The sequence below is a fragment of the Marmota monax genome, unplaced genomic scaffold, assembly GCF_021218885.2.
Source record: "Marmota monax isolate L192 unplaced genomic scaffold, Marmota_monax_Labrador192_F-V1.1 WCK01_AAM20220418_F8-fsc00046, whole genome shotgun sequence".
In the NCBI taxonomy this organism is placed as follows: domain Eukaryota; kingdom Metazoa; phylum Chordata; class Mammalia; order Rodentia; family Sciuridae; genus Marmota; species Marmota monax.
The window spans coordinates 10,636,581-10,660,914 of NW_026692486.1; the positions used below are offsets into that span (position 1 = coordinate 10,636,581).

Here is a 24,334-nt window from a genome sequence, read left to right on the forward strand (position 1 = left end):
TTACATAATAGTCTCTGAAAGGCCTGTTCAGTGTCTAGCATTGATTACATTTAAATGGAGACAAGGAAATACACCTGATTTTTTTTTAAGTTTATGAAACATTAGAAGACTGAAGTTGATAATTTAAAAAGATATTTTACATCTCTTTCATGCTGTGACTTTCTGAATAGATCCAAAATATATCAGCAATATAATTTTTATAATTTTGCTATTATAAGTACAGAAGTATTATGCTACATTTGTTCCCAACATCATGCAAAATTCATGCAAAAGATTAAGATAGAGATGTTATAAAGATTTATCACAGCTGGTTAGAAAAAAATGATCTCCAGATAAAGCATGAAGAATCCAAGCACAGAAAGAAAAACCCACTCATTTCAAGTAAACCTAATTTTCAAAGCAATTTGTCAACCATGACAGCATAATTTTATACAGATATTAAATCCTGATTTTAAGTGCTAGTCATATAAACTTTCCTACTTGGGTTAGGAATTACAATCTAATTTTTAAAAAACCTCATTTCTTATTTTATTTCCATTTTCAGTTTTTTCCCTTTTCCTTTCTCATGTCCAGAAACCACTAAGCCATTTAAGTACTGTGGAATGCTTACAATTCTCCACATCCCATGGAGATAGATTATTTTCAATGGAACTATTGCCTTCTCTGTAAAGTTAATCAAGGGATGAAGCTTTAAGAGCATGGATACATTTCTTTTCCACCCATAGTGACTCAGTTCTGGAAACAAATCAAATACTGACCACAGCACCTCTAGTTCCTCTGGCACCCTTGGGACCACTTTCCCCAATTTGTCCAGGAGCACCTCTGCTTCCAACTTCTCCTGTGGGTCCTATTTGTCCTTTATCACCCTGTGGATGACATTAGTATGAAAGAATGTAAAAAAAAGTTATACTTAGATTAATTAACTGTATCATATACTTGAGACTTCAGAAGACATTCAAAAAAATTCTGTAAATGGCAACTTTCTTTTAACTTAACAGTCTACAGACCACCACTAGAAATAACAACATACCATCACCATACAAGTTATTGAAAAATGTAAGTAAGTTTGGAAAAAGAAGTATTTTAAAAGGATTAAATTCAACCAACCAATCAGGTGAAATCTGGTGCTCATGTTGAATTCCAAACAACCAACTTTTTAATTTTAAATTTTGTCACATATATCTGTCCGCATGTATATATTATTATTATGAGGAAACACAGATGATGAGAAGTCTGTTTCCACAGAGAATTTCAGTATTTCAAAGGTCAGTTTCATGCAAAAAAAGGCTTCAGTGTGCAGTTCTACCCATGTAGGATCATTACTCACTAGGTTAACATATGCCTTCAAAATATCATTTTATATCCTTCTGAAAACTGGTTTCCTTCTGTTTCCAATTATACTGAGTGTCCCCCGCTTTAAGCACCAAAATACAACAGTTATTAAACAACACTAAGTGTATTTATTCATTTTCTGAACATGGGAATCAACCTTTCCTGTTATTGATATTCAAGAAGACACAAAAGAAAGGGTAAAGGTGTGTGTATGTGTATGTGTGTATGTGTGTGTGTGTGTGTGTGTGTGTGTGTGTGGTGTGCTGGGGCTCAAACTCAGGGCTTTGTGCATGCTAGGCAAATGCCCCACTACACTGCCAGCCTCAATGCTGATATGGATATAATATTATATCTAATGAGAGAGACTTCAATATTGGTATTATTTTCATGGGCACGAATGGCAACTAAAATTTACTTCATTCATTTGTTTATTTATTTCTTAATTATCCCTTCCACTGTTCCAAAATTTTGAGAATAATGGAGTAGGTGTACATCTGTAAAAAAGCAAGAGCTGGACTTTGGGAACTAGAATATGGTGTGATTTGGTTAATTATGAGAAATATATTCTGAATTGTCACAGTCCAATGTGAAAACTGTTGTCATACCTTATCAACATTTGAACAAATTATCGGTCCCATACAAAGATGAATTTTTCATTATAATGTATTAGAATTTTACAAATATGTAAACTGTTAAAAAGTAAAATATGAAGTAAGCAACTGAAAAATATTCTGAATTTGTGGTTCTTATTGGATGAGAAAGATAAAATCAATCATTAATTTTCTCAATTTAGAAAAACACATTAATAAAAATCCAGAAACAATTATAATCTTTTCCCTCTAATATTTTACTAAAGTTGTTATCAAATAGCACAAATGATAGAGTATTTTCATTTTATCTTTTTTATTTTTCACCTATGATCTATTAAAAGATTTTTTGGAAAACAAGAGACCAAGGAAAAAGAATTTTTTTTAAAAAACAAATTCCAAACTGGAAAATTGCTTTCAAATAAGAAAAGTGACATATACTTCTAAGTGGAATTAAATATTAATTTATACAAATGTGCCTTTAAACACCAAATTTATAAATTTCATATTTAGTGCAAATCAAAATACTATAGCATGCTATGGATTTCTGGGCCTCAAGAAGAAAAAAAATACTAAAAAATATTTAAACATTACCTTTTTTCCTGGACGACCTCTTTGTCCTGGAGTTCCTGTCATTCCTTCGGGTCCCTTAATATTCAATATAGAAAAATAAATAAATGGTTAAAGAAAAGAGTGGAATTTTGAATACTTACATCAGATAACCACTGAATTATACACTAAATAAAAACAAGGGCTACTTTTCACAGTGATTTAAAAGCACAACTGTGACCAACTATAAAGTTCACACACACAAACTTGCCAAGATAGGAAAAACTAAACTGTGCAGTAAAAAAATTACTTTATTTCAATACACTATTTTAATTAATGGGAAGAGAATTAAACACAAATGAATCCATATTAACACTTCTATGAGCTACTGTGAACTCAGAATCTTGAAAGAATAAGATTATAAAATATAATGCATGGTTAAGAAAAATCTCAAAATCTCACTGGAGTATGGATGTTTGAAGAAATATTCTTTGATCTGTAGGGGAAAAAAAGGAAGAGGAGAAAATACAGCGAGACTAGTGTTTAAATAATATTTTCATTTCAATTGGTACTTTGTCAAAAGTAGATGAAAAAATTTTAATATATACTTTTTTTTTAATTAAAAAAGTGTTATGCCACATGAATTTTCAGATCAACAATGGGTAGGCTTAAGTGTGATCCATATTGAGCCAGGTTGGATGTTCTAAAATGGCAAATAATTAATCACAACATTCCTTTCATTAGTTGGAAATGAGAATGGAAATTTCAAATTTGTGTCCCCAAAGCTTGGCAATCTGCAGAAATGATGTAGAAAGAAATAAATTGTGGTTTACCACTGTGCTATGTAGGCTCTTGATAAATATTTGTTGAACGAATAAACAGATACTTAAGGAAATGACTCATGCCCTGTGCTCCCAAGCAAATGCTCTTCTAGCCTCACTGAGTTTAGAGGCCAAAGCAGTTTTGTTCTATTGCTGTAGTTATAGCTGCATCCAGAGGTAGAAATGATAGTTGCACTATTCTGAGTTCTTTGTAGCTAATAAGGATTTTTAAAAAAGTTGATGAATCTTCTATAGAGAATTAAACCCAAATGAATACATTTTAACACTTCTATGAGCTACTGTGAACTCAGAACCTTGAAAAGAATAAGTGAACTTTTAAAAAGTCAGACTACACAAAGCAGCTTCATATTATGACTTGGGCACTAAATAGCTATAATAGCTATATGGACACTGGGCAAATTATTTAATTTTTAAAGGTCTCTGCTTCCTTCCCAGATAAAAGGGGAACAATAAAACCTCTTTGAAGAGTTACTAGGATTAAATCAGATAATGCATGTAAAATTTAGAAAGGATTAGACTTTTAATAAACAGCTCAATAAATATTAATTTTCACAAGTTTTTAAAGTAAATCATGCAATAGTATACTTAACTATTCTATATAACTATTCTATAAAGAAATAAGAAGATACAATGAAAATTCATGCACTTACCTCCCACTTTAATAAATAGGACCAATATATGTATACATAATTAAACCCCAATATATACATATACCTTTCCAAACACATCATCTTCCTCCCCACTCAGTACAATCATCATTCTGACTTTGTTTATTAATACTATGAATTTCTTAACTCCATTTATAGTATCCCCAAGCAATATGTCACTATTTTATACTTTTAAAATAAGCAGTATCATATTTTATGCATTATTCCAAAATTTTTTAATACAACATTTTGTTTTTTCAGTTTTTCAGGGTGTCTTTAACATACCTCTCATTTTTTTTACTGTTATAGGATTCTATATTATCAAATCATAATTCAACCACTTTTCTAATGGTTAACTTTTTGGTATATAGGTAATGTGTTATATATTATAAACACCCTGTGCATACCTCCCTGTATCTATGTTAAGAGTTTTTTTTAGGTTATAAACCCTAGAGTTGACTTTCTGGGTTGCAGAATATGTATATCTTCTATACAATACTACAATATACTATACTAGACATTGCCAAATCATTCTCCAAAGTAGTTTTGCCAATTTACATTCCATGGCAAATGGATAGGGGTTCCAGTTACTCTGTATCTTCTGTAATGTTTTGGTACTATTGAACTTAAAAATGTCTATCCCATGAGAACAAAATGATGTTATCTTTGATTATGTCAGTACTCCACAACTATACTGAATCCAAATACACATGTGTTAGCTGACATAAATAAATCCAACTGAATTTTGTCCTAAAGGAATAAAACAAGATAATTTCATTTTAATATGTTCTACTTTGGAGTTCCCAGCTCCACATGTGTTTGGATCTTAGGTACCACAGAAGTAGAATTTTTAGGAATGGATGACAGACTGTGAGTCCAGTAGGTATTTCTTTTCAGATGCTCTTTTATCATACAGAATTATGCATTTGGGAAACTGGACAGTTTAGCACAGAATTCAAGTATAAGATAAATAATTTTTTTCCTATTCAAAGAATTCTATAGTATGAATTTGGAATTTGCTAATGAACACTTCCTTATTTTTCAATCATTCTCAATCTTCTAGGAAGTAAAAAGAATGTAAGAAAGGTTCTCCTTCCTTGAAAAAAAATTTAAGAAGTTTTCTTTCTTTTTCTCACTCTCTTTTTTGTTGATTTTGTAAGAACCCGAGGTAGTATCTTTGTGACACTGCTTAAGGAAGAATTTTAAAAGTGAAAAATAAATCCAACATCAGGCTGTCTGATTAAGCAATAGTTCCTTGGATCAAAAAATTCTTCTGAAAAAATATGCCATGGTATTTTTATTGAGTTTATAAGCTGAAAGGCATTTAAAATTCCAAGGAGAACAACAAAAAGAATAAAAAAGAAACACACGTGTTGTTACTAAAAAAGGCACCAAAGATGTGTACTAGGCAGAATTGTTCCTGGGAAAAATTACGAAGCAGATGAAATCTGTGTTTATCATTTTTCCATGCCTTGTTTTGAGCCCCTTCATTTCTGGTCTTCCCATCATCAATTGTCATGCTGCATCATCCTGAGGGTCCCTGCTTTGTATGTCTTTCCTTTTTCCCAGTGTGTTTGCCTTGCTAGGAACTAAGTTAGTTGGCTTAAAAAACATCCATGCTAGAGTATGAATAATTATCAGCAGCTTTTAAAATATAAAAACATAAATGTAACAAGAATTATCAGGAAGATAATCACAATTTCTTGAACTTGTTACCTGGCTTCTCTGTGGGTCTAGCCTGATACTAATGGAAAAAAAATAAATTCTCTAAAAAAGATTTTACAAAATTACCAAGAACCCTAGGAAGGCAAAAGATAGGACCAAAACTGCTATTTAGGCAAGGCTCTCTCTTCTGTTTTCTCAAAACAGAAGTCAGAAAATAAAGAATTAGTGCCAGCTCAGCTATCTGCTGTATTTTCTTGTATGAACTACTAGACTGTGAGTCTGAGTTTTTTCCAGTTACAAAATGGGAAATAGTATCTATAGTTATTAGGATGGTATGAGAATATATAAATGAGTGTGTTTTGCTCAGTGTCTGGGGCAAAGATATTTAAGATAGTTTAGGGAGGATTCTCTGGGACTTTGTGTATGCTATGGTGGAATACTCATCACAGTTATTTAGGACTGAGTGAAAATATAGGCACTGCACCACTATGGTAAAAATGGAAGGAAAAATGACTCAATTTGCTAGTGCTCACAACCACTTCTGGTTTATCCTCGTTCTTCAAATGTCACTTTGAAATACACTGGTATGATTATCCATTATTTGGGGAAAGATGTGTTATAGCACCGTTTTAATTGCTACTAAAGGAATTATAGCCACGAGTAAATGTGAATGATGAGATGGCCAGTTTGTGCATCACTTATGGCGTTAGTTGAAGAGCTTTCTTCTTTGTTCTGCAAACTAATTGAGCTGAATGGGGCAGGGACTATCATATATAGGACACTAATGATCTGAAGGTTGGAAGCCAAAGGAAGAAAAGTAGAGGAAAAACACAAAAAGATAACCAACGTTATAAATCACTACTTTGTCTCCCACCCCATCTGCATGATCAGTTTCTCAATCTTTATCGAGCCCCCCATGTAGAAATACTGAGGTTTATGGGAAGAGTATTTGCTTCAGAATAGGTATGATCTCCCTGAAAAAGCAGACCAAATGCTTAAAAGTTAACTTTTAATCTTTCAAAGGCTGATGATGATTGTTGGAGTTCAGAGGAAAGAGAATTTTCTGGTAGGGTCATAAGGGATAACTTCCAAAAAAGAAGAGTATTCCCAAAGACAAGAAACAGGAAAGTAAAGTTATCAGTCAGCTGTATGGAAGAATATTACAAATCCTATAAGTTAAGTGTTGAAGCTAGACAGAAGCTGTTTGCATTATTTATTCACATCTTCCATTTGTCTCAAGGTGAGGGAATTGATTCCATGACATTTAGAATTTTTTTTTTTAATTTTTTATTGTTGGCTGTTCAAAACATTACATAGTTCTTGATATATCATATTTCACACTTTGATTCAAGTGGGTTATGAGCTCCCATTTTTACCCCATATACAGATTGCAGAATTACATCAGTTACACATCCATTGATTTACATAATGCCATACTAGGGTCTGTTGTGTTCTGCTGCCTTTCCTATCCTCTACTATCCCCCCTCCCCTCCCCTCCCCTCCCCTCTTCTCTCTCTGCCCCCTCTACTGACATTCATTTGTCTCCCTTGTATTATTTTTCCCTTTCCCCTCACTTCCTCTTGTATGTACTTTTGTATAACCCTGAGGGTCTCCTTCCATTTCCATGCAATTTCCCTTCTCTCTCCCTTTCCCTCCCACCTCTCATCCCTGTTTAATGTTAATCTTCTTAGAATTTTCTTTAAAGTAATACAATTCAGGATCAAACATTGATAGCTAATAGTGTGCTTATAAAGAGTTTCCATGCTGGATCTAAGCTATTAAATTTACAATAAGAATGTCTATTCTATGAATAAAGTTAAAAATATTCAATCAAACTAAGACAACAAAAAATATTCCCTTACAAATGGTTTACATAAGAAATTCCAGGCCTTTTTGTATCTGGAGGGTGGATAAATAGTCTCTACATTGCCCCTTTCTCAAGGCACAATTTAACACTTCAGTTACTAAAGTGTGTTTGTATGTGTTGGGGGGTGGGTATATGCATACATATAGGAACTGAGTTCACTGAGTATTTGAAAATGAACACAGCAGTACTCACCGGAAGGCCCATTCTACCTTGACTACCAAAGGGCCCAATAGTTCCTGGTAAGCCCATCTCTCCTTTTTCTCCATCTTCTCCAGGAAGTCCCCTTTCTCCTGGAGTCCCCTGGAAATCAATGAAAAAAATTTCAAAAGAAATGCAGTGAAATAATTATGCCACACAATATACTGGTTTGTATATGGCATACAAACCATACATCGTTTAATGTTTTATTAAAGATTTCACAAAACATCTATTTTATATGTAAGATTAAAAATACAGTTTACCTTCAATCCATCTTTTCCCTGGAGACCTTCTTCTCCAGGAGCCCCTGGTTCACCCTATTATGTAGCAGAAACAGTAAGATTAATTTTTTTACCATGATCATTTATCTTATTTATCTTTACTCTTTGTCCCAGCACGTATAGAAAGTAGTAAGTTTGTATTCAATTTATTTCTACTTCTACTTTATCTATAAAGAGGATATGACAGAATAAGAATGATTTAATTTGCCTTAAATAGCTTAGCAGAAAATTTAAATAGAGTGTTGTAAATTTAAATATAAGATGGTTCCAGAATATTAATAAATGTTAGGTAATTAACATATTCATGTGGTAGCTCTAAACGTGTGCTTTTGAGTTCAAGGAATGTAAATACTACATTTCATTAAATAGTATATTTTGCTATACTCAATTTACTTGACTATGATTATTCTACCAGATTTTTAGGGTTTCTCCTTGAAAGACAGCAGAGAGGTCATGATACCTTGAGAAGCTGCCCTCTACATAGGGAACTTAAAGAAATATTAGAGTCATAGTTTAAGAAGCTATTAGAGTAGCACTGGGTCTCTTGATACCTAAATTATTTTAAAATAAATTTATTCGTTTTTATTAATAGTTATTTATATCTCCCATCACTGATGTTTCCATCACCCTCACATCTGACTCACTCCACTACCCTAAAAAAGGGAAAGTGAAAAGAAACAAAGCAGATACAAAACTATATTTCCCCAGTTTGTCTTTTAATGAACAAATGCTTCTTAAAATTTTCTCGGATACTGTGTTCTTGGGGAAAATTCCTTACTACAGCTCAAAATAAAGCTATCCATCATAGTAAAACTTCTCTAAGATAATAAATTACAACTATTTATAATATTTCTTTGCATAGTATTAACTTTACATGATTCTAGGGTGATTTTTAAAATATAAATTAGATTTCAATCTTTCATCTACCTCTTTTAGGTCAGGAGATATCCTGAGAGTTGGTCACTGGTATTCATGAATTCCTTCCAAAGGCTACTATAAGTGACAATCACAGTGACGCCACATTTTTGGCAACTGATTTTGAGGAAATAGTATATGGGGTTAGGACTCGAAATGCCTCTAAGTGAGAATGTAAACAGGGTTTAGTTTCAGCTTTTGAGATTATGAAATAAAGACAAACATTTTCTAAAGGGATCAGAAAGGTTTATTATGCTGTATTTGAGATGTTTAAAATGGTAAGTTTTAATATTTTTTTTTTTTATTTGTTGATGGACCTCCATTTCATTTATTTGTATGTGGTGCTGAGAATCGAACTCAGTGCCTCACGCATGCTAGGCGAGCGCACTACCACTGAGCCACAACCCCAGCCCAAATGGTAAGTTTTAAGTCCCTGAAATTAATGGGTCAGTGCATTAAAAAGGTTTTGTGAAAGTACTTACTCGTAATCCTGGTTCCCCAGGTCCTCCAACACTGCCCACAGGTCCAACATCTCCCTGAATAAACAAAGGGAAAGACTAAACTCTTTTCACTAAAACTGCATATCTAGGGCAGGCATATCATAAAGGGTTAGGAATTCCAAAATACTTCACAGTTTTTATCTGTGGGCCTTCATCAAATTTCAAGATCTGTGTTTGCAACAATGGGGCAAATGCAAAGAATTCAATGGTGACAGTTTAGAGAACCTCTCTTTAACTGTTATAGGAAGTTTACCTTAGTACCCAGTTCGCCTTGTAGACCAGATTCTCCCTCAATGCCTGGAGGTCCCTAAAAGAGAATGATCTGACACATTATAAAGGCAGTAACACCTCATAAGAAAATAATAGTAATTTTTAGCTTAAGGGTAACCAATATCTAAGTTTAGGAGAGGGTTTTTTGTTGTCTTCCTATAAACCTCATGGGATTAGACCAGATACTTACTGGTACACTTTAACAGTACAAATGAAAAACAACTTTACCTGAAATCAGGACCAGTTTCTTACAACCTTTCTTCTCATCCTTTAAGCCTTAGTCAAAGAATGAAAAACAAAATACCTCCTTCTTCAAATTTTCTACTTTCAGGGACAAAAGTGTTTTCTGGTCTTTTTGCTTTTCTCATCCTTTTCTGTTGTGTCCTCTGGAACCAACTTCTTTAATAAAAATTCAATTTTGCTAAATGATTTTATAAAAATATCACACAAATAATAGATAAATTTATTCACTCTTACAGTTTGGATATGAGGTGTCCACCAAAAACTCATGTGTGAGACAATGTGAGAAGGTTCAGAAGAGAAATGATTGGGTTGTGAGAATCTTAACCCAGTCAGTAAATTAATCTCCTGATGGTGATTAACTGAGTGAAAACTGAGGCAGGTAGGGTGTGGCTGGAAACTGAGGTGGGTCATTGGAGGTGTGCCTTTGGGGTATATATTTTGTGTCTGGTGAGTGGAGTCTCTTCCTACTTCCTCATCATCATGTTTGCTGCTTCTCTCTGTCACATTCTTCTACCATGATGTTCTGCCTCACCTCGAGTCCCAAGGAATCAAGCCAACTATCTATGGACTGAGACCTCTGAAACTATGAGCCCTTAAATAACTTTCCTCCTCTAAAATTATTCTTGTTGGGTATTTTGGTCACAGCAGCAAAAAAGCTGACTAAAACATTCACATTATAAAAGAGACCTACTTCTCTCTTTCCCCTCCATCCCTCTCCTTCCTCTCTTTCTTATATTTTTCAGAGATTCTTCAATATTTTTGATCCATAGATGGAACTCTTCATTATAATTATTAGGGATTGAAATACCTTTTATATAATTTTGTAATAGCTTAGATGAAAGCAAGTTCAGTTTTTTATTTTGACTCAGCTGCAATCCAAATTCATTCTTTTCCCCAAAATAAAAGTTACACATGCACAATACAATAAGTGGGCTTGTAATGAAAAGCTTTTGTCCCATTCCTCATAGGTGATTACTTGCTGGGAGCCATCTATGAACTATGGCTAAACTGGGCTATGTTGGACCAATTAGGCAGAAAAGCCTAGTATCAGGAACTCCCAGTAAGAATCCACTGATTCAAGAATGCCTGATTTGTGTGGTGCCCTGCTCAGGTCATTACTCAAGTTCTATCTCTGCTCCTGAGATGGAAGTGACCCACTGGACCCAGATAATCTCTTGAAGATGTGTGTATCTCAAGATGGCTTGTCAAATGCCAATCAACCTGTGTACTGCAAGACCCCTGCCACAGCAGAAACAAGCACCAAAACAAGACTCCTCCCACTGAAACCTTACCTCTGCCTTTGAGGTACTTCCCCTTAAATAAAGAATCAGGGCCTTTTTTCAGTTGTTCAGTTCCAGCTCCTATCAGGACTGGAAGATCCATCAGATGCTCCACTTTAAATCTAATTTCTGAATATGTCTTTATTTTTTACTGATTATTTCAGACTTTTTATTTTCCAAGGCAGTTCATAGCTCCTTGGCAGGAACCTGCTCTGTCGTGGTACACGCCACCTCAATGATTACTTTTCAAAATAATTTTTATTTTTATTTTTTAGTAATTACTTCTATAAACTAATACTTCTCAATGGGTGACTCTTCTAAAAGTAAAGTTTCCTTATACTATATATCTTTTTGCCATCATTTCCCTAATTTTTAATAGTTTTTATTTTAATTCTTTGAGTTATTTTTGTAACTTATTCACTGTTATGAAAGGTAGTATAGTGCAGTACTTAGGAGAAAGGATCCTACAAAGCAAAATAGCCTGTGTTTCTGCTTTGTATCAGAAATTATAGAACTTGATTTATCTCTCTAAGGCTAAAACTCTGTCTTGAGAGAAAATGACAACTCTTTCTGGACTCCTTCCATGTCAAAACTACCATTAACCTGAAGACTAAAAAAATATACTTTTGAATAATGAATGAATAGTAGAAGGAATTGATACCAGGGGAGAAGTAAAAAATTGTTATAAAAATGAGAATAGTAATATAATATATCAAAGTCTCTGGGACAGTATGAAGGCAGTTCTAAGAGGAAAGTTCATAGAATTGAGTTCATACATTAAAAGAATAGAAGGGTACCAAATAAGTAATCCCAAATCCCTAGAAAAAGAAAACACACCAACACCCAAATTGGTAGAAGACAAGAAATACTTAAAAACAGAGCTGAAATCAAAGACATTGAGAATAAAAAAATACAAAAGATTAACAAAATGAAGAGTTGATTTGTTTTGAAAGAATAAACAAGATGGATAAATCTTTAGCCAAATGAACCTAAGAAAGAGGGACAAAACTCAAATTAACAAAATTCAAGATGAAAAAGGAAATATCATCAGACACTAATGAAATCCAGAAGATCATCAGAAACTATTTTGAAAATTTATATTCCAATTAGCTAAAAAGATTTTGAAGATACTGAAAAATTCCTAGAGAAATTTGACCTACCCAAATTGAACCATGGGAATATAGAAAACTAAGATCAATATCAAGTATCAATGAAATTGAAGCAACTATCAAAAGACTTCCAAAAAAATAAAAGTCCAGGACCAGGTGAATTCTCAGCCAAGTTTTACTGGAACTTTAAAGAAGAACTAATACCAATCCTCTTCAAATTATTCCAGGAAATACAAAAGGAGGGAACACTGTCAAACTCATTCTATGAGGCCAGTATCACTCTCATACCAAAACCAGACAAAGTACATCAACATAAGAAAACTTCACACCAATATTCTTGATGAACACAGATGCAAAAATTCTTAATAAAATACTGGCAATCTGCATGCAAAAACACATTAAAAAGACAGTGCATCATGATCAAGGGGTTTTATCCCAGGAATGCAAGGTTGGTGTATCACATGGAAATCAATAAATATAATTCACACATACACAGACTTAAGGACAAGAGTCACAGATTATCTCAACAGATGCAGACGAAGCATTTTACAAAGTACAGCACCCATTCATGTGTAAAACACTAGAAAAAAATAGGGATAGAAAGAACTTACCTTAACACTGTAAAGGCTATATATCACAAACCTAAGGCTAACATTATACTGAATGGAGGAAAAACAGAAAACATTTTCTCCAAAACAGAAATAAGACAAAGATGCCCACTTTCATCACTCCTATTCAATATAGTCTTTGAACTCTAGCCAGAGCAATCAGACAAGAGAAGGAAATTAAAGGATACAAGTAGGAAAATAAGAGATCAAATTATCTGTTTCTATCAACATGATTCTATATTCAGAAGACCCAAAAAAATCTACCAGAAGACTTTAAGAGTTCATAAATGAATTCAACAATGATGTAGGATACAAGATCAAAAGTCATAAATCATGTTTCTATTCTCTAATGATGACTCTGCTGAAAAAGAAATGAGGAAAACTATTACATTCACAATAGCTCCCCAAACAAAACAAAATAAAACAACAACAACAACAACAAAAAACAAACAACAACTTAGGAATCAATCTAACAAAAGAGGTGAAGGATCTCTACAATGAAAACTATAGAACAATAAAGAAAAAAGTTGAAGAAGACCTTATAAGATGGAAAGTTCTCCCCTGTTGTTGGATAGGCAGAATTAATATTGTCTGAATGGCTATATTACCAAAAATGCTGTACAGATTCAGTGCAATTCCCATCAAAATTCCAATGATGTTCTTCACAAAATTAGAAAAAGCAGTTATGAAATTTGTTTGGAAAAAATAAGAGACCCATAATAACCAAAACAATTCTCAGCAAGAAAAATGAAGCAGGAAGCATCATTAATACTGGACCTCAAATTATACTATAGAGGTGTAGTAACAAAAATAGAATGGTACTGGCACCAAAGCAGGCACAAAGACCAATGGAACAGAATAGAAAACACAGAGTCAATTCCACATGAATAGAGTTATCTGATACAATAAAAGGGTGCTGAAAAATACATTGGTGAAAAGATGACATTTTTAAACACATGAGCCTGGGAAAACTGGAAATCCATGTATAGTAGAATGAAATGTAATCCCCATCTCTTACACTGCACAGAACTCAACCAAAAGTGAATCAAGACCTAGAAATTATACCAGAAACTCTGCAGCTGCTAGAAGAAAATGAAGGCCCAACACTCCAACATTTAAGCACAGGAACTGACTTTCTTTTTTTATTGGTTGTTCAAAACATTACAATGCTCTTGACATATCATATTTCATACATTTGATTCAAGTGGGTTATTGAACTCTCATTTTTACCACGTCTACAGATTGCAGAATCACACTGGTTACACATCCACATTTATACATACTGCCATAGTAGTGTCTGTTGTATTTCGCTGCCTTTCCTATCCCCTTCCTATCCCCTCTCCCCTCCCCTCCCCTCCCATCTTCTCTCTCTACCCCATCTACTGTAATTCATTTCTCTATCTCTTTTTTCCCTTTTCCCTCACATCCTCTTATATGTAATTTTGTATAACAATGAGGGTCTACAGGAACTGACTTTCTTAACAAGAGTCTTAAAGTGCAAGAAATAAAATAAAAAATTGATAAATGAGATGGTATCAAATTGAAAAGATTTTTTTCATAGCAAAGCAAACAAGAGCACGAAGAGAGAGCCTACTTAATGGAAGAAAATCTTTGCCATCTGCTCTTCAGATAGGGCATTAATATCCAGAATATACAAATCCCCCCCCCAAAAAAAAAAAAAAACTTAACACCAAAAAACAAGATAACCCAATCAATAAAAGGGGAAAATAACTAAACAGACACTTCTCAAAAGAAGAAATAGAAAGGGTCAACAAATATTTGAAAAAATGTTTAACATTTCTAGTCATTAGGGAAATGCAAATCCAACTACATTGAGATTTCATCTCATGCCAGTCAGAATGACAACTATCAGGAATACAAGTAAGAAGGATTTTCAAGATGGCAGAATAGAAGTGGTTGCATTCTTGGATGCTCTGTGGTATGAAATCAAGAAAGCAGACAGATAGCTTCTCTGCAAGGTGGATGAACAAAAAAAGAAAAGGGTGGGGGAACTTTACTGGAATTTAAAACTGGATATTCAAAGCAGAATGGGGACACAGGAGATTAGATACAATAAAATAAGGGAAAAAATCCCCAGTGGCACAGGCCAGAACCATTAGCCAGAGCAGTCCCTCCATGAGTGTAGTAGAAGGATAAGGGAATTAAATGAAACTGCATTTTTGGTAGGCCCAAGGTGTATCTGGATATGGAGCATTTAGGGATCAAGGACTTTGCCATCAAACCTGAAAGACACGCTGCACCATACCTATGTGCTGGGAAAGAAGCCTCCATCTCTACCAGCAGTGTGTGGAGGACAAAGGAAGGAACCATTTTCAGGTGTGGTGTAAGATACTGACAGCTGAGGGAGCTGATTTCTGGCAAACCTGTGTTTGGCCTGAAATATAGGCCCAGGAAACACACTGCACAGCACAGAGTGTGCTTAAGGGATCTGGAGAAAATTAAATGTGGAGAGAGGTTTTCACAGGAGACAACTAACTGGTTGCAGAAACCCATTTGCTCTTCCCATCCTCCTCTAATCCAACTGCTTGCAGGACCTGCTGGGAGAGATGCATCTGGCCAGAAACTCAGAAGGACAGGGGTGGGTTCTGCACATGATGTATGGGACTAAGAACTGGCTCTCCCACCACACAAGTGGAACCCAGAGGAGATCCCTGGTGTACCGTCTCCCACTATGGATCAGCAAGTACTGGATGTTAAAGATGTGCTGATTTAAAATCTCCAGACAAAATGGCATTCAGGAAAGAGCCTGTGGTGGGAGGGAAAGGGAGAGAGAAGGGAAACTGTATGGAAATGGAAGGAGACCCTCATTGTTACACATAATTACATATAAGAGATGGTGAGGGGAAAGGGGAAAAAAAACAAGGGAGAGAATTGAACAACAGCTGATGGGGTAGAGAGGGAAGAGGGGATGGAAGGGGACGGGGGATAGTAGGGGATAGGAAAGGTAGCAGAATACAACAGTCACTAATATGGCATTATGGAAAAAATGTGGATGTGTAACCGATGTGATTCTGCAACTTGTATTTGGGGTAAAAATGGGAGTTCATAACCCACTTGAATCAAATGTATGAAAGATGATATGTCATGAGTTATGTAATGTTTTGAACAACCAATAAAAAAAAGAAAAAAAAAAGAAAGAAAGAGCCTGGAACCTGCCTAAGCCTCAACTGTGTCTCCAGGAATTATACCTATGGAATTACACCTCACTCCAGCAAGCACCAGATGCCCTCTCACAGCATCAAGCACCAGATGACCCCACCTAAAATTGCTGAGAAGCTGGGGATATTTTGGATCCAATGGAAAGAATTTTTTAATTTTTCACCAATATATTTTTTAAAAATTATTTTTCTCTGTTTAATTGTGACCTTGATGGCACATGGACACTTATACATTTTGATATTTGTTTTTTTCTCATTTCTAGCATTTTTGAAGCCAATTATTTTTCATGGATTAGTTTGTGTGTGTGTGTGTGTGTGTGTGTGTGTGTGTGTTAACTAGGATGTTTGATTAGTAAATTTTAGTTTTGTTTGTATTCTTTTATTTTTTTAAATTCTTTAAAATTTTTTACTTTATATATATATTTTTTCTCCTGTTTCCTTTGATTCTCTTTTCTTCTGCTAACAGCCAATTTCTATTGTTCTCACTTCACCTTCCTTTAAATTTTTACTTCTATCTTGTCTTCTTCTCCCTCATAATGATCACGTCCTGTCCTATATTACTTCTGTTCTCTCCCTGTCTACCATTTGAAATTCTAAACCTTTTTGCAAACTTGTTGTTTTTATTATAGGCAATAACTGATCATATAATTTGTTAATTGTGATAATTAATGTTGTAGATATCACAGTAGGAACTTTTTAATTTAATGTCGCATATTGTTTGCATTGGTTGATATTATTCGTTTCCTCCTAAACAGAGAGGTACTAGAAAACTTCAGGGACACTATAGTCCACTGGTAGAACCTCTATTGCCTCAGATCCATAGTGATAAATGGGTAGACACACAAACAATATGAAAGTGCAAAGGAATAAATCACCCCAAACAAACCAAGGTACTCCAATAACAGAATCCATCAACACCACAGTGGAAGAAATGTCAGAGAGGGAGTTTAGAATGTACAAAGTTAAACTGATCTGCAAAGTAAAGAACATTGTAAGGAATGACATCAGGGAGAAAATACAGAAAGTGAAAGATGACTTCAATAAAGAGGCAGAAATTCTGAAAACAAACCAACAAACAACAAGAACAAAAAACAAGCAGAAATCTCAAAAATGAAGCAAAAATAAACCAAATTAAAAGATCAATAGAACAATCACCAAAAGACTAGACCACTTGGAAGATAGAACCTCAGGCAATGAAGACAAACAATATAATCCTGAAAACAGAGTTGACCATGGAGAGAAGATGCTAAGAAACCATGAACAGACCTTCCAAGAATTATGGAACAACATGAAAAGACCAAATTTAGAATTTATCAGGATAGACGAAGGTGCAGAAATACAAACCAAAGGAATAAACAATCTTTTCAATGAAATAATGTCAGAAAATTTCCCAAATCTAAACAATAAAATGGAAAATAAGAGGCTTATAGGACCACAAATGTACAAAATTACAACAGACGCGCACACCTATGCACTTACATGGATCTTGTAAATAAGCAGGGGTTTCTATACTCACATCAGATAAAGTGGACTTCAAGCAAAAGTTAATCAGAAGGGACAAAGAACATATTGAATTATACATTAACAAGACATAACCAATGGAGCCTCCATGTACATCACATAAACACTTCTCAATTTCAAGAATCAAATAGACCACAAGACAATAATACTGAGTGACTTTAACATATCCCTCTCACTACTGGATATATCATCCAAACAAAAACTAAACAAATAAACTATAGAACTAAATAATACAATCAATAACTTATACCTAATAGGCATATATAGAATATTTCCTCAATCAATGAGCAAATACACTTTCTTCTCAGCATCACATGGATCATTTTCTGAAATAGATAATATGTTAGGACACAAAGGAACTCTTAACAAATACAAAAAAATAGAGATAATGCCTTGCATTCTATCAGATCATAATGGAATGAATTTAGAAATCAATGATAAAATAAAAAATAGAAGCTACTCTAACACCTGGAGACTAAATAATACACTATTTAATGACAAATGGATAACAGAAGAAATCAGGAAAGAAATAAAAAAAATTCTTAGAGGTAAATGAAAACAGTGGTATAATATATCAGAATCTCTGGGACACTATGAATGCAGTTATAAGAGGAAAGTTCATTGCATGGAGCTCATTCATTAAAAGAATAGAGAAAGTTACTGAATAAATGAGCTTATATTATATCTCAAAGGCCTAGAAAAAGAAGAACAAATGAACACCAATTGTAGTAGAAGACAGGAAATAATTGAAATCAATGAAATTGAAACAAAAGAAATAATTTAAAAAATTGACAAAATGAAAAGTCAGTTCTGTGAAAAAATAAATAAAATTGATAAACCCTTAGCCAGGCTAACAAAGAGAAAAAGAGAGAAAGCTCAAATTAATAAAATTCATGAGGAAAAAAGAAATATCTTGATAGACACTACTAAAGTACAGAAGATAATCAGAAACTATTTTGAAAATTTATACTTCAATAAAACAGAAAATCTTGAAGACATAAAGAAATTTCCTAGAAACATATGACTTACCCAAACTGAATCAGGAGGGCATGCACAATTTAAATGGATCAATTTCAAGCAATAAAATATAAGATGCCATAAAAACCCTACCAACCAAGAAAAGCCCAGGACAAGACGGATGCTCAGCTGAGTTCTGAAAGACCTTCAAAGAAGTGTCAACACCAATACTCTTCAAATTATTCCATGAAATAGAAAAGAAGGGAACCCTTCCAAACTCATTCTGTGAGGCTTAGTATCATTCTGATACCAAAACCAAACAAAGACACATCAAGGAAAGAAAACTTCAGACCAATATCCCTGATGAACACAGATGCAAAAATTCTCAATAAAATAAAATTCTGGCAAATTGCATACAAAAACATATTAAAAAGATAGTGCACCACAACCAAGTGGGGTTCATTCCAGGGATGCAAGGTTATTTCAACATGTGGAAATCAATAACTGTAATTCATCACATTGATATACTCAAAGACTTAAATCATATGATCATCTCAATAGATGCAGAAAAAGCATTTGACAAAATACAACATCCCTTCATGTTCAAAACACTAGTAAAAACTAGGGATAGTAGGAACATATTTCAACATTCTAAAAACATATATGCTAAACCCAAGGCCAACATCATTCTAAATAGAGAAAAATTGAAAGCATTGCCTCTAAAAACTGAAACAAGAGAAGGATGCACTCTTTCACCACTTTTATTCAACACTGTCCTTGAAACTCTAGCCAGAGCATTTAGGCAAAAGAGAAATTAAAGGAATATGAATGGGAAAAGAAGAACTCAAACTCTCACTATTTGCTGATGACATGATTCAATATTTAGAAGATCCAAAAAAATTCCACCAAAAAACTTGTAGAACTAAAGTGAATTCAGCAGAGTAGCAGGATATAACATTAACAACTATAAATCAAATGTGTTCCTATAAATCAGTGATGAATCCACTGAAACAGAAATTAGGAAAACTACCCCATTCACAATAGCCTCAAAAATATTTGGGAATCACTCTCAGAAAAGAGATGAAATACCTTTACAATAAAAACTACAGAACACTAAAAAAAGAAACTGAAGAATATTTTAGAAAATGGAAAGATCTCCGGTGCTCTTTCTCTAGGCAGAAATAACATTATCCAAACAGTCATACTACCAAAAGCGTTATACAGATTTAATATAATTCCTACTAGAATTCCAATGATGTTCTTCATAGAAATAGAAAAAGCAGTCATGAAATTCATTTGGAAAAATAAGAGACCCAGAATAGCCAAAGCAATCCTTAGAAAGAAAGTGAAGAAAGAGGCATTACGATACCAGATCTTACATTTCCTACAGAGCCATAGTAATAAAAACGGCATAATATTGGCACCAAGACAGACATGTAGACCAATGGTACAGAAGAGAAAACACAGACAACCCCATATATACAGTTATCTCATACAAGACAAAGGTGCCAAAAACATACATTGAAGAAAAGATAGCCTCTTCAACAAATGGTGCTGAAAAAACTGAAAATCCACATGTAGCAAAATGAAATTAAACCCCTATCTCTCACTCTGCACAAAACTTAACTGAAAGTGGATCAAGTATCTAGGCATTAGACCAGAGACTCTGTGCCTACTAGAAGAAAATGTAGGCCCAATATTCCATCTTGTCGGCTTAGGAACCAAAAACAAGATTTCTAAAGTACAAGAAGTAAAATCAAGAATCAATAAATGGGATAGTATCAAACTAAAAAGTGTCTTCACAGCAAAGGAAACAATCAAGAATGTAGAGAGCCTACATAATGGGAGAAAATCTTTACCACATGCACATTAATCTCCAGGATATATAAAGAACTCAAAAAACTCAACACGAAAAAAACATATAGCTCAATCAATAAATGGGCTAAGGGACTGAAAAGACACTTTACAAAAGAAAACAAATTCGATAAACAAATATATGAGAAAATGTTCAACAACTCTAGCAATTAGAGAAATGCAAATCAAGTTACACTGAGATTCTCAGTCAGAATGGCAATTATCAATAATACAAACAACAATAAATGTTGACAAGGCTATGGGGAAAATGGTACACTCATACACTGCTGGTGGACTACCAATTGGTGCAACCACTGTGGAAATCAGTATGGAGATTCCTTAGAAAACTTGGAATGGAACCACCATTTGACCCAGTTATTCCACTCCTTAGTTTATACCCAAAGGACTTAAAATCAGCATGTAACAGTGATGTAGCCACATCAATGTTTACAGCATCTCAATTCACAATTGCTAAATTATGCAATCCACCTAAGTGCCTTTAAACAGATGAATGGATAAAGAAACTGTGGCATATATACACAATGGAATATTACTTATCCTTAAAGAAGAATGAAATTATGGCATCTGCTGGTAAATGAATGGAGATGGAGAATATCATGCTAAGTGAAATAAACCAATCCCAAAGTATCAAAGGTTGAATGTTTTCTCTGATATGTGGATGTTAATTCACAATAAGCAGGAAGTAGGGAAGAACAGAGGTACTTTGGATTTGGCAGAAGGGAGGGAAAAGAGGAGAGGGGTTATGGGAGTGGCATGATAGTAGAATGAATCAGACATCATTACCCTATGTGTGTAAATGATTATACAACTTTTTTTTTGTAACTCTACATCATGTACAACCAGAAGAATGAGAAGTTATACTCCATTTATGTACGATGTGTCAAAATGCATTCTACTGTCACGTATAACTAATTAGAACAAATAAAAAATCAGTACATAAGTATTTTTAAAAGGAATACAAGTAACAGTAAATGTTGGTGAGGATGTGGGGAAAAAGGTACACTCATACTTGTTTGTGCAAGTGTAAATTAGTGCAACCACTCTGGAAAGCAGCATGGAGATTCTTCAAAAAACTAGGAATGGAAATATCATATGACGCAGCTATCTCACTCCTGGATATATATCCAAATGATTTAAGACATACTACAGTGACTTAGCCACACAAATGTTTATAGCAGCAGAATTTATAATAGCCAGATTACAGAACAAACCTAGGTACCATTCACCAGATAAATGGATAAAGTAAATGTAATGTGATATGATGTGATTTGTGTGTTTGTCTGTATATACTCCACACACACAATGGAGTACTCAGCCATTAAGAAGAATGACATAATGGCCTTTGCCAGTAAATGGATGGAACTGGAGACTATCTTGCTCGTCCCCAAAAGTCAAAGATCAATTTTTTCCTCTGATATGTGGAAATTAATTCAAAATAAGGAGACTAGGGGGAATAAAAAATAAAATAAAGAGCAGTGGAGTAGATGATATATACATATCCTTCTACAAATATGAAGGATGGAGGAGGATGGGATAAGGATGCTGTTAATTTCATAGACCTCTGTAGGCACTATCTTTTCCCCATCTTTCAGCCCTCTTGATTTCTTTTATTCCTTTCGTGGGCTAGATCAATATTTAATCTTCTGACCTCTGTGGTACCTCTTTTACTTTACCAATTCTGGATCAGGTTTTTAAAGCACATTTACCTTTCTTATTCCTAGATAAACATGGCTGGGGAAAATTATACTGTTACACAAAGTCTTATCATTCCATGTTGAGAGGTACAGGGGCAGGAACACAGATTGTGGAAGAAGATGGCCTAAATTTAATCTAACAACTATGTTACTTTAGTTATTACTCTTAGATAATTATTTAACCATTATATGCCTTAGTTTCTTCATCTATAAAATGGGGATAATAACTGTACCTATCTCATGGAATTGTTGTGAGAATCCAATTATACATTAAAGAGTATAAACATTGTTAAGACACAGAATTGCTCTGCAATTGTTAGGTATTATTATTATCATCATTAGTAAATATAATGCAAATCCACTATTTCTTACCTCATTTTGACAGTTAGGTATAGCTCATCTTTTATTTGTCTTTGAACATTTCCCTCTTCCATTATCTTTAACTACTATTCTAAACTACCATATTTTCATCAAGTCACCTGCTTAAACTCTAATCCTTATCACATCAGAATTGTCATCTTACTCTATTAATTTGAGCTGTCAGGTATGACTGCTCTCACCTTCTTCAGGCTCAGAGGATGGGAGCTAGTATAGGTAATAAGCAATAACTCTCACTCAGATCATCTGGCTCTCCTACTTGTGAGCCACTTACCTTGGGAAGATTCACAGATAGGGTCTTAACTAGTCTTGAGCAGGCTTCTTTTCTGAACTTGGGAAAAGGTATTGCTATCCATCCTGTCACATGATCTAGAAAATTTTTGACTTTTCTTTCTGCTTTATTTCACAAATTCTACAAATATGAATGTTCTGTCCATTTTATATAACAAATATTTCTATGCCTCCTGCTTTAGTTCATCCCTCCATCATTTTTGTGGCTTGGTCTAGTGCAACAGCCTTTTAATAGGTTATATTTCTTTAATCTTGTCTCCTCAAATATACTTTTAATCCAGATACTAGAATTATCTTCCTAAAATACAATTCTGATGTTGTTGCTGCCTTGTCTTTCTAATGACGTACCACAGCCTATAAAATAAAAAGTTCAAGATTCTTAACAGAGTACACAAGATTTTCATAATTTTCCTATTACTCTATTACTACTGTGCTTTGACTTTGAGTATCAAATAATCCATATTGCTTCATGTTTAAAAGTTCATGCTCATACTATCCTCATCTGGAATTCCCTTATCATTATTCCCTCTTTTCATACAGCCAACTCCTTCTCTTCCTTAAAACTCACATTGTTACCCACTGCCACAAACACATAGGTAAGTCTTATTTTTTTCCCTTCCCTAGATAGGGGGAAGGGCTCACTGCTGTGTTTCTTATGTTTTCCTGTCAATATCTACATTATTGGGCCTAACATTGCAGTATAATGATTGTTTATATAACTGTCCTCTGAAATAGATTATAAACTCCCAAAGGAATAAGCAACCTTATCATTCTTGTATCTCAAGCAGATACACAGTATAGAGTCAGAAGGCCCAGCATAATCATGGAATAAGAAATAGGTCAACAAACAAGGAGTCCATGGGAGAGAAGAAAAATTTTACCAGGAATGTGGTTGAACACATTTGCAGAAATTATACCATGCAGAACATCATTTATTGTGTTAAGAAATTGACATTTTATGATAAAAGTTATAAGAACTCTTAAAAATTTTCAAGAAGATAAATATTATAAGAGAGATAAACTGAATGAAGGAATGATGTAATTGGAGGAGACATGGCTTAAGAGTGGATGAGAATACTGCCAATAGAGACTAAAAGGAAAGACAGCCTTAAGAGACAATGGGGCGACGTGCTTACTCAAAAAAGAATAGTTGGCTAACTGAAGAGGACAGGTTAGGAGTGATCTAGGATGGGTCTCAATTTGAGATTATTGGGCACTGAGATGGAAGTAAAAAGAAAAGTAGGAAAGTGATGGATTTAAATATTTTAAATTGAAATGTTTGTTAGATATTCAGATGGATATTTAAGGATACAAAAGGAAATAAATAACTAGTGCTAAGGAGAGAGGTGTGAATTAGAGCTACCAAAATAATATTGGTAATTAAAGGCATTATGATAATATTATTGCTAAGCCAAGGAAATGGGAGGGCAACTTCCTGTCAAAACTGAGAAAAGCTAAAAGAGAAGGTAAAGGGGGAAACCCACACAGAGTGGCTTCATAGAAGCCAGGGAAGGAAGGAATGGAAATAGTTCAATTTATTCAGTAC

General features: G+C 34.1%; 1 protein-coding gene across 1 annotated transcript in view; it reads right to left on the reverse strand.

Moving 5' to 3' along the window:
• Positions 1 to 24,334, reverse strand: part of Col24a1 (collagen type XXIV alpha 1 chain) — a 393,162-nt gene that overhangs the window by 107,879 nt on the left and 260,949 nt on the right. Inside the window, exons 35-40 of the mRNA XM_046443140.2 lie at positions 9,637 to 9,690; positions 9,366 to 9,419; positions 7,951 to 8,004; positions 7,682 to 7,789; positions 2,514 to 2,567; positions 759 to 866 (exon numbers count right to left, since the gene is read on the reverse strand). Of these exons, the coding sequence (XP_046299096.1) occupies positions 759 to 866; positions 2,514 to 2,567; positions 7,682 to 7,789; positions 7,951 to 8,004; positions 9,366 to 9,419; positions 9,637 to 9,690 (432 nt within the window). The remainder of the gene's footprint in view (positions 1 to 758; positions 867 to 2,513; positions 2,568 to 7,681; positions 7,790 to 7,950; positions 8,005 to 9,365; positions 9,420 to 9,636; positions 9,691 to 24,334) is intronic.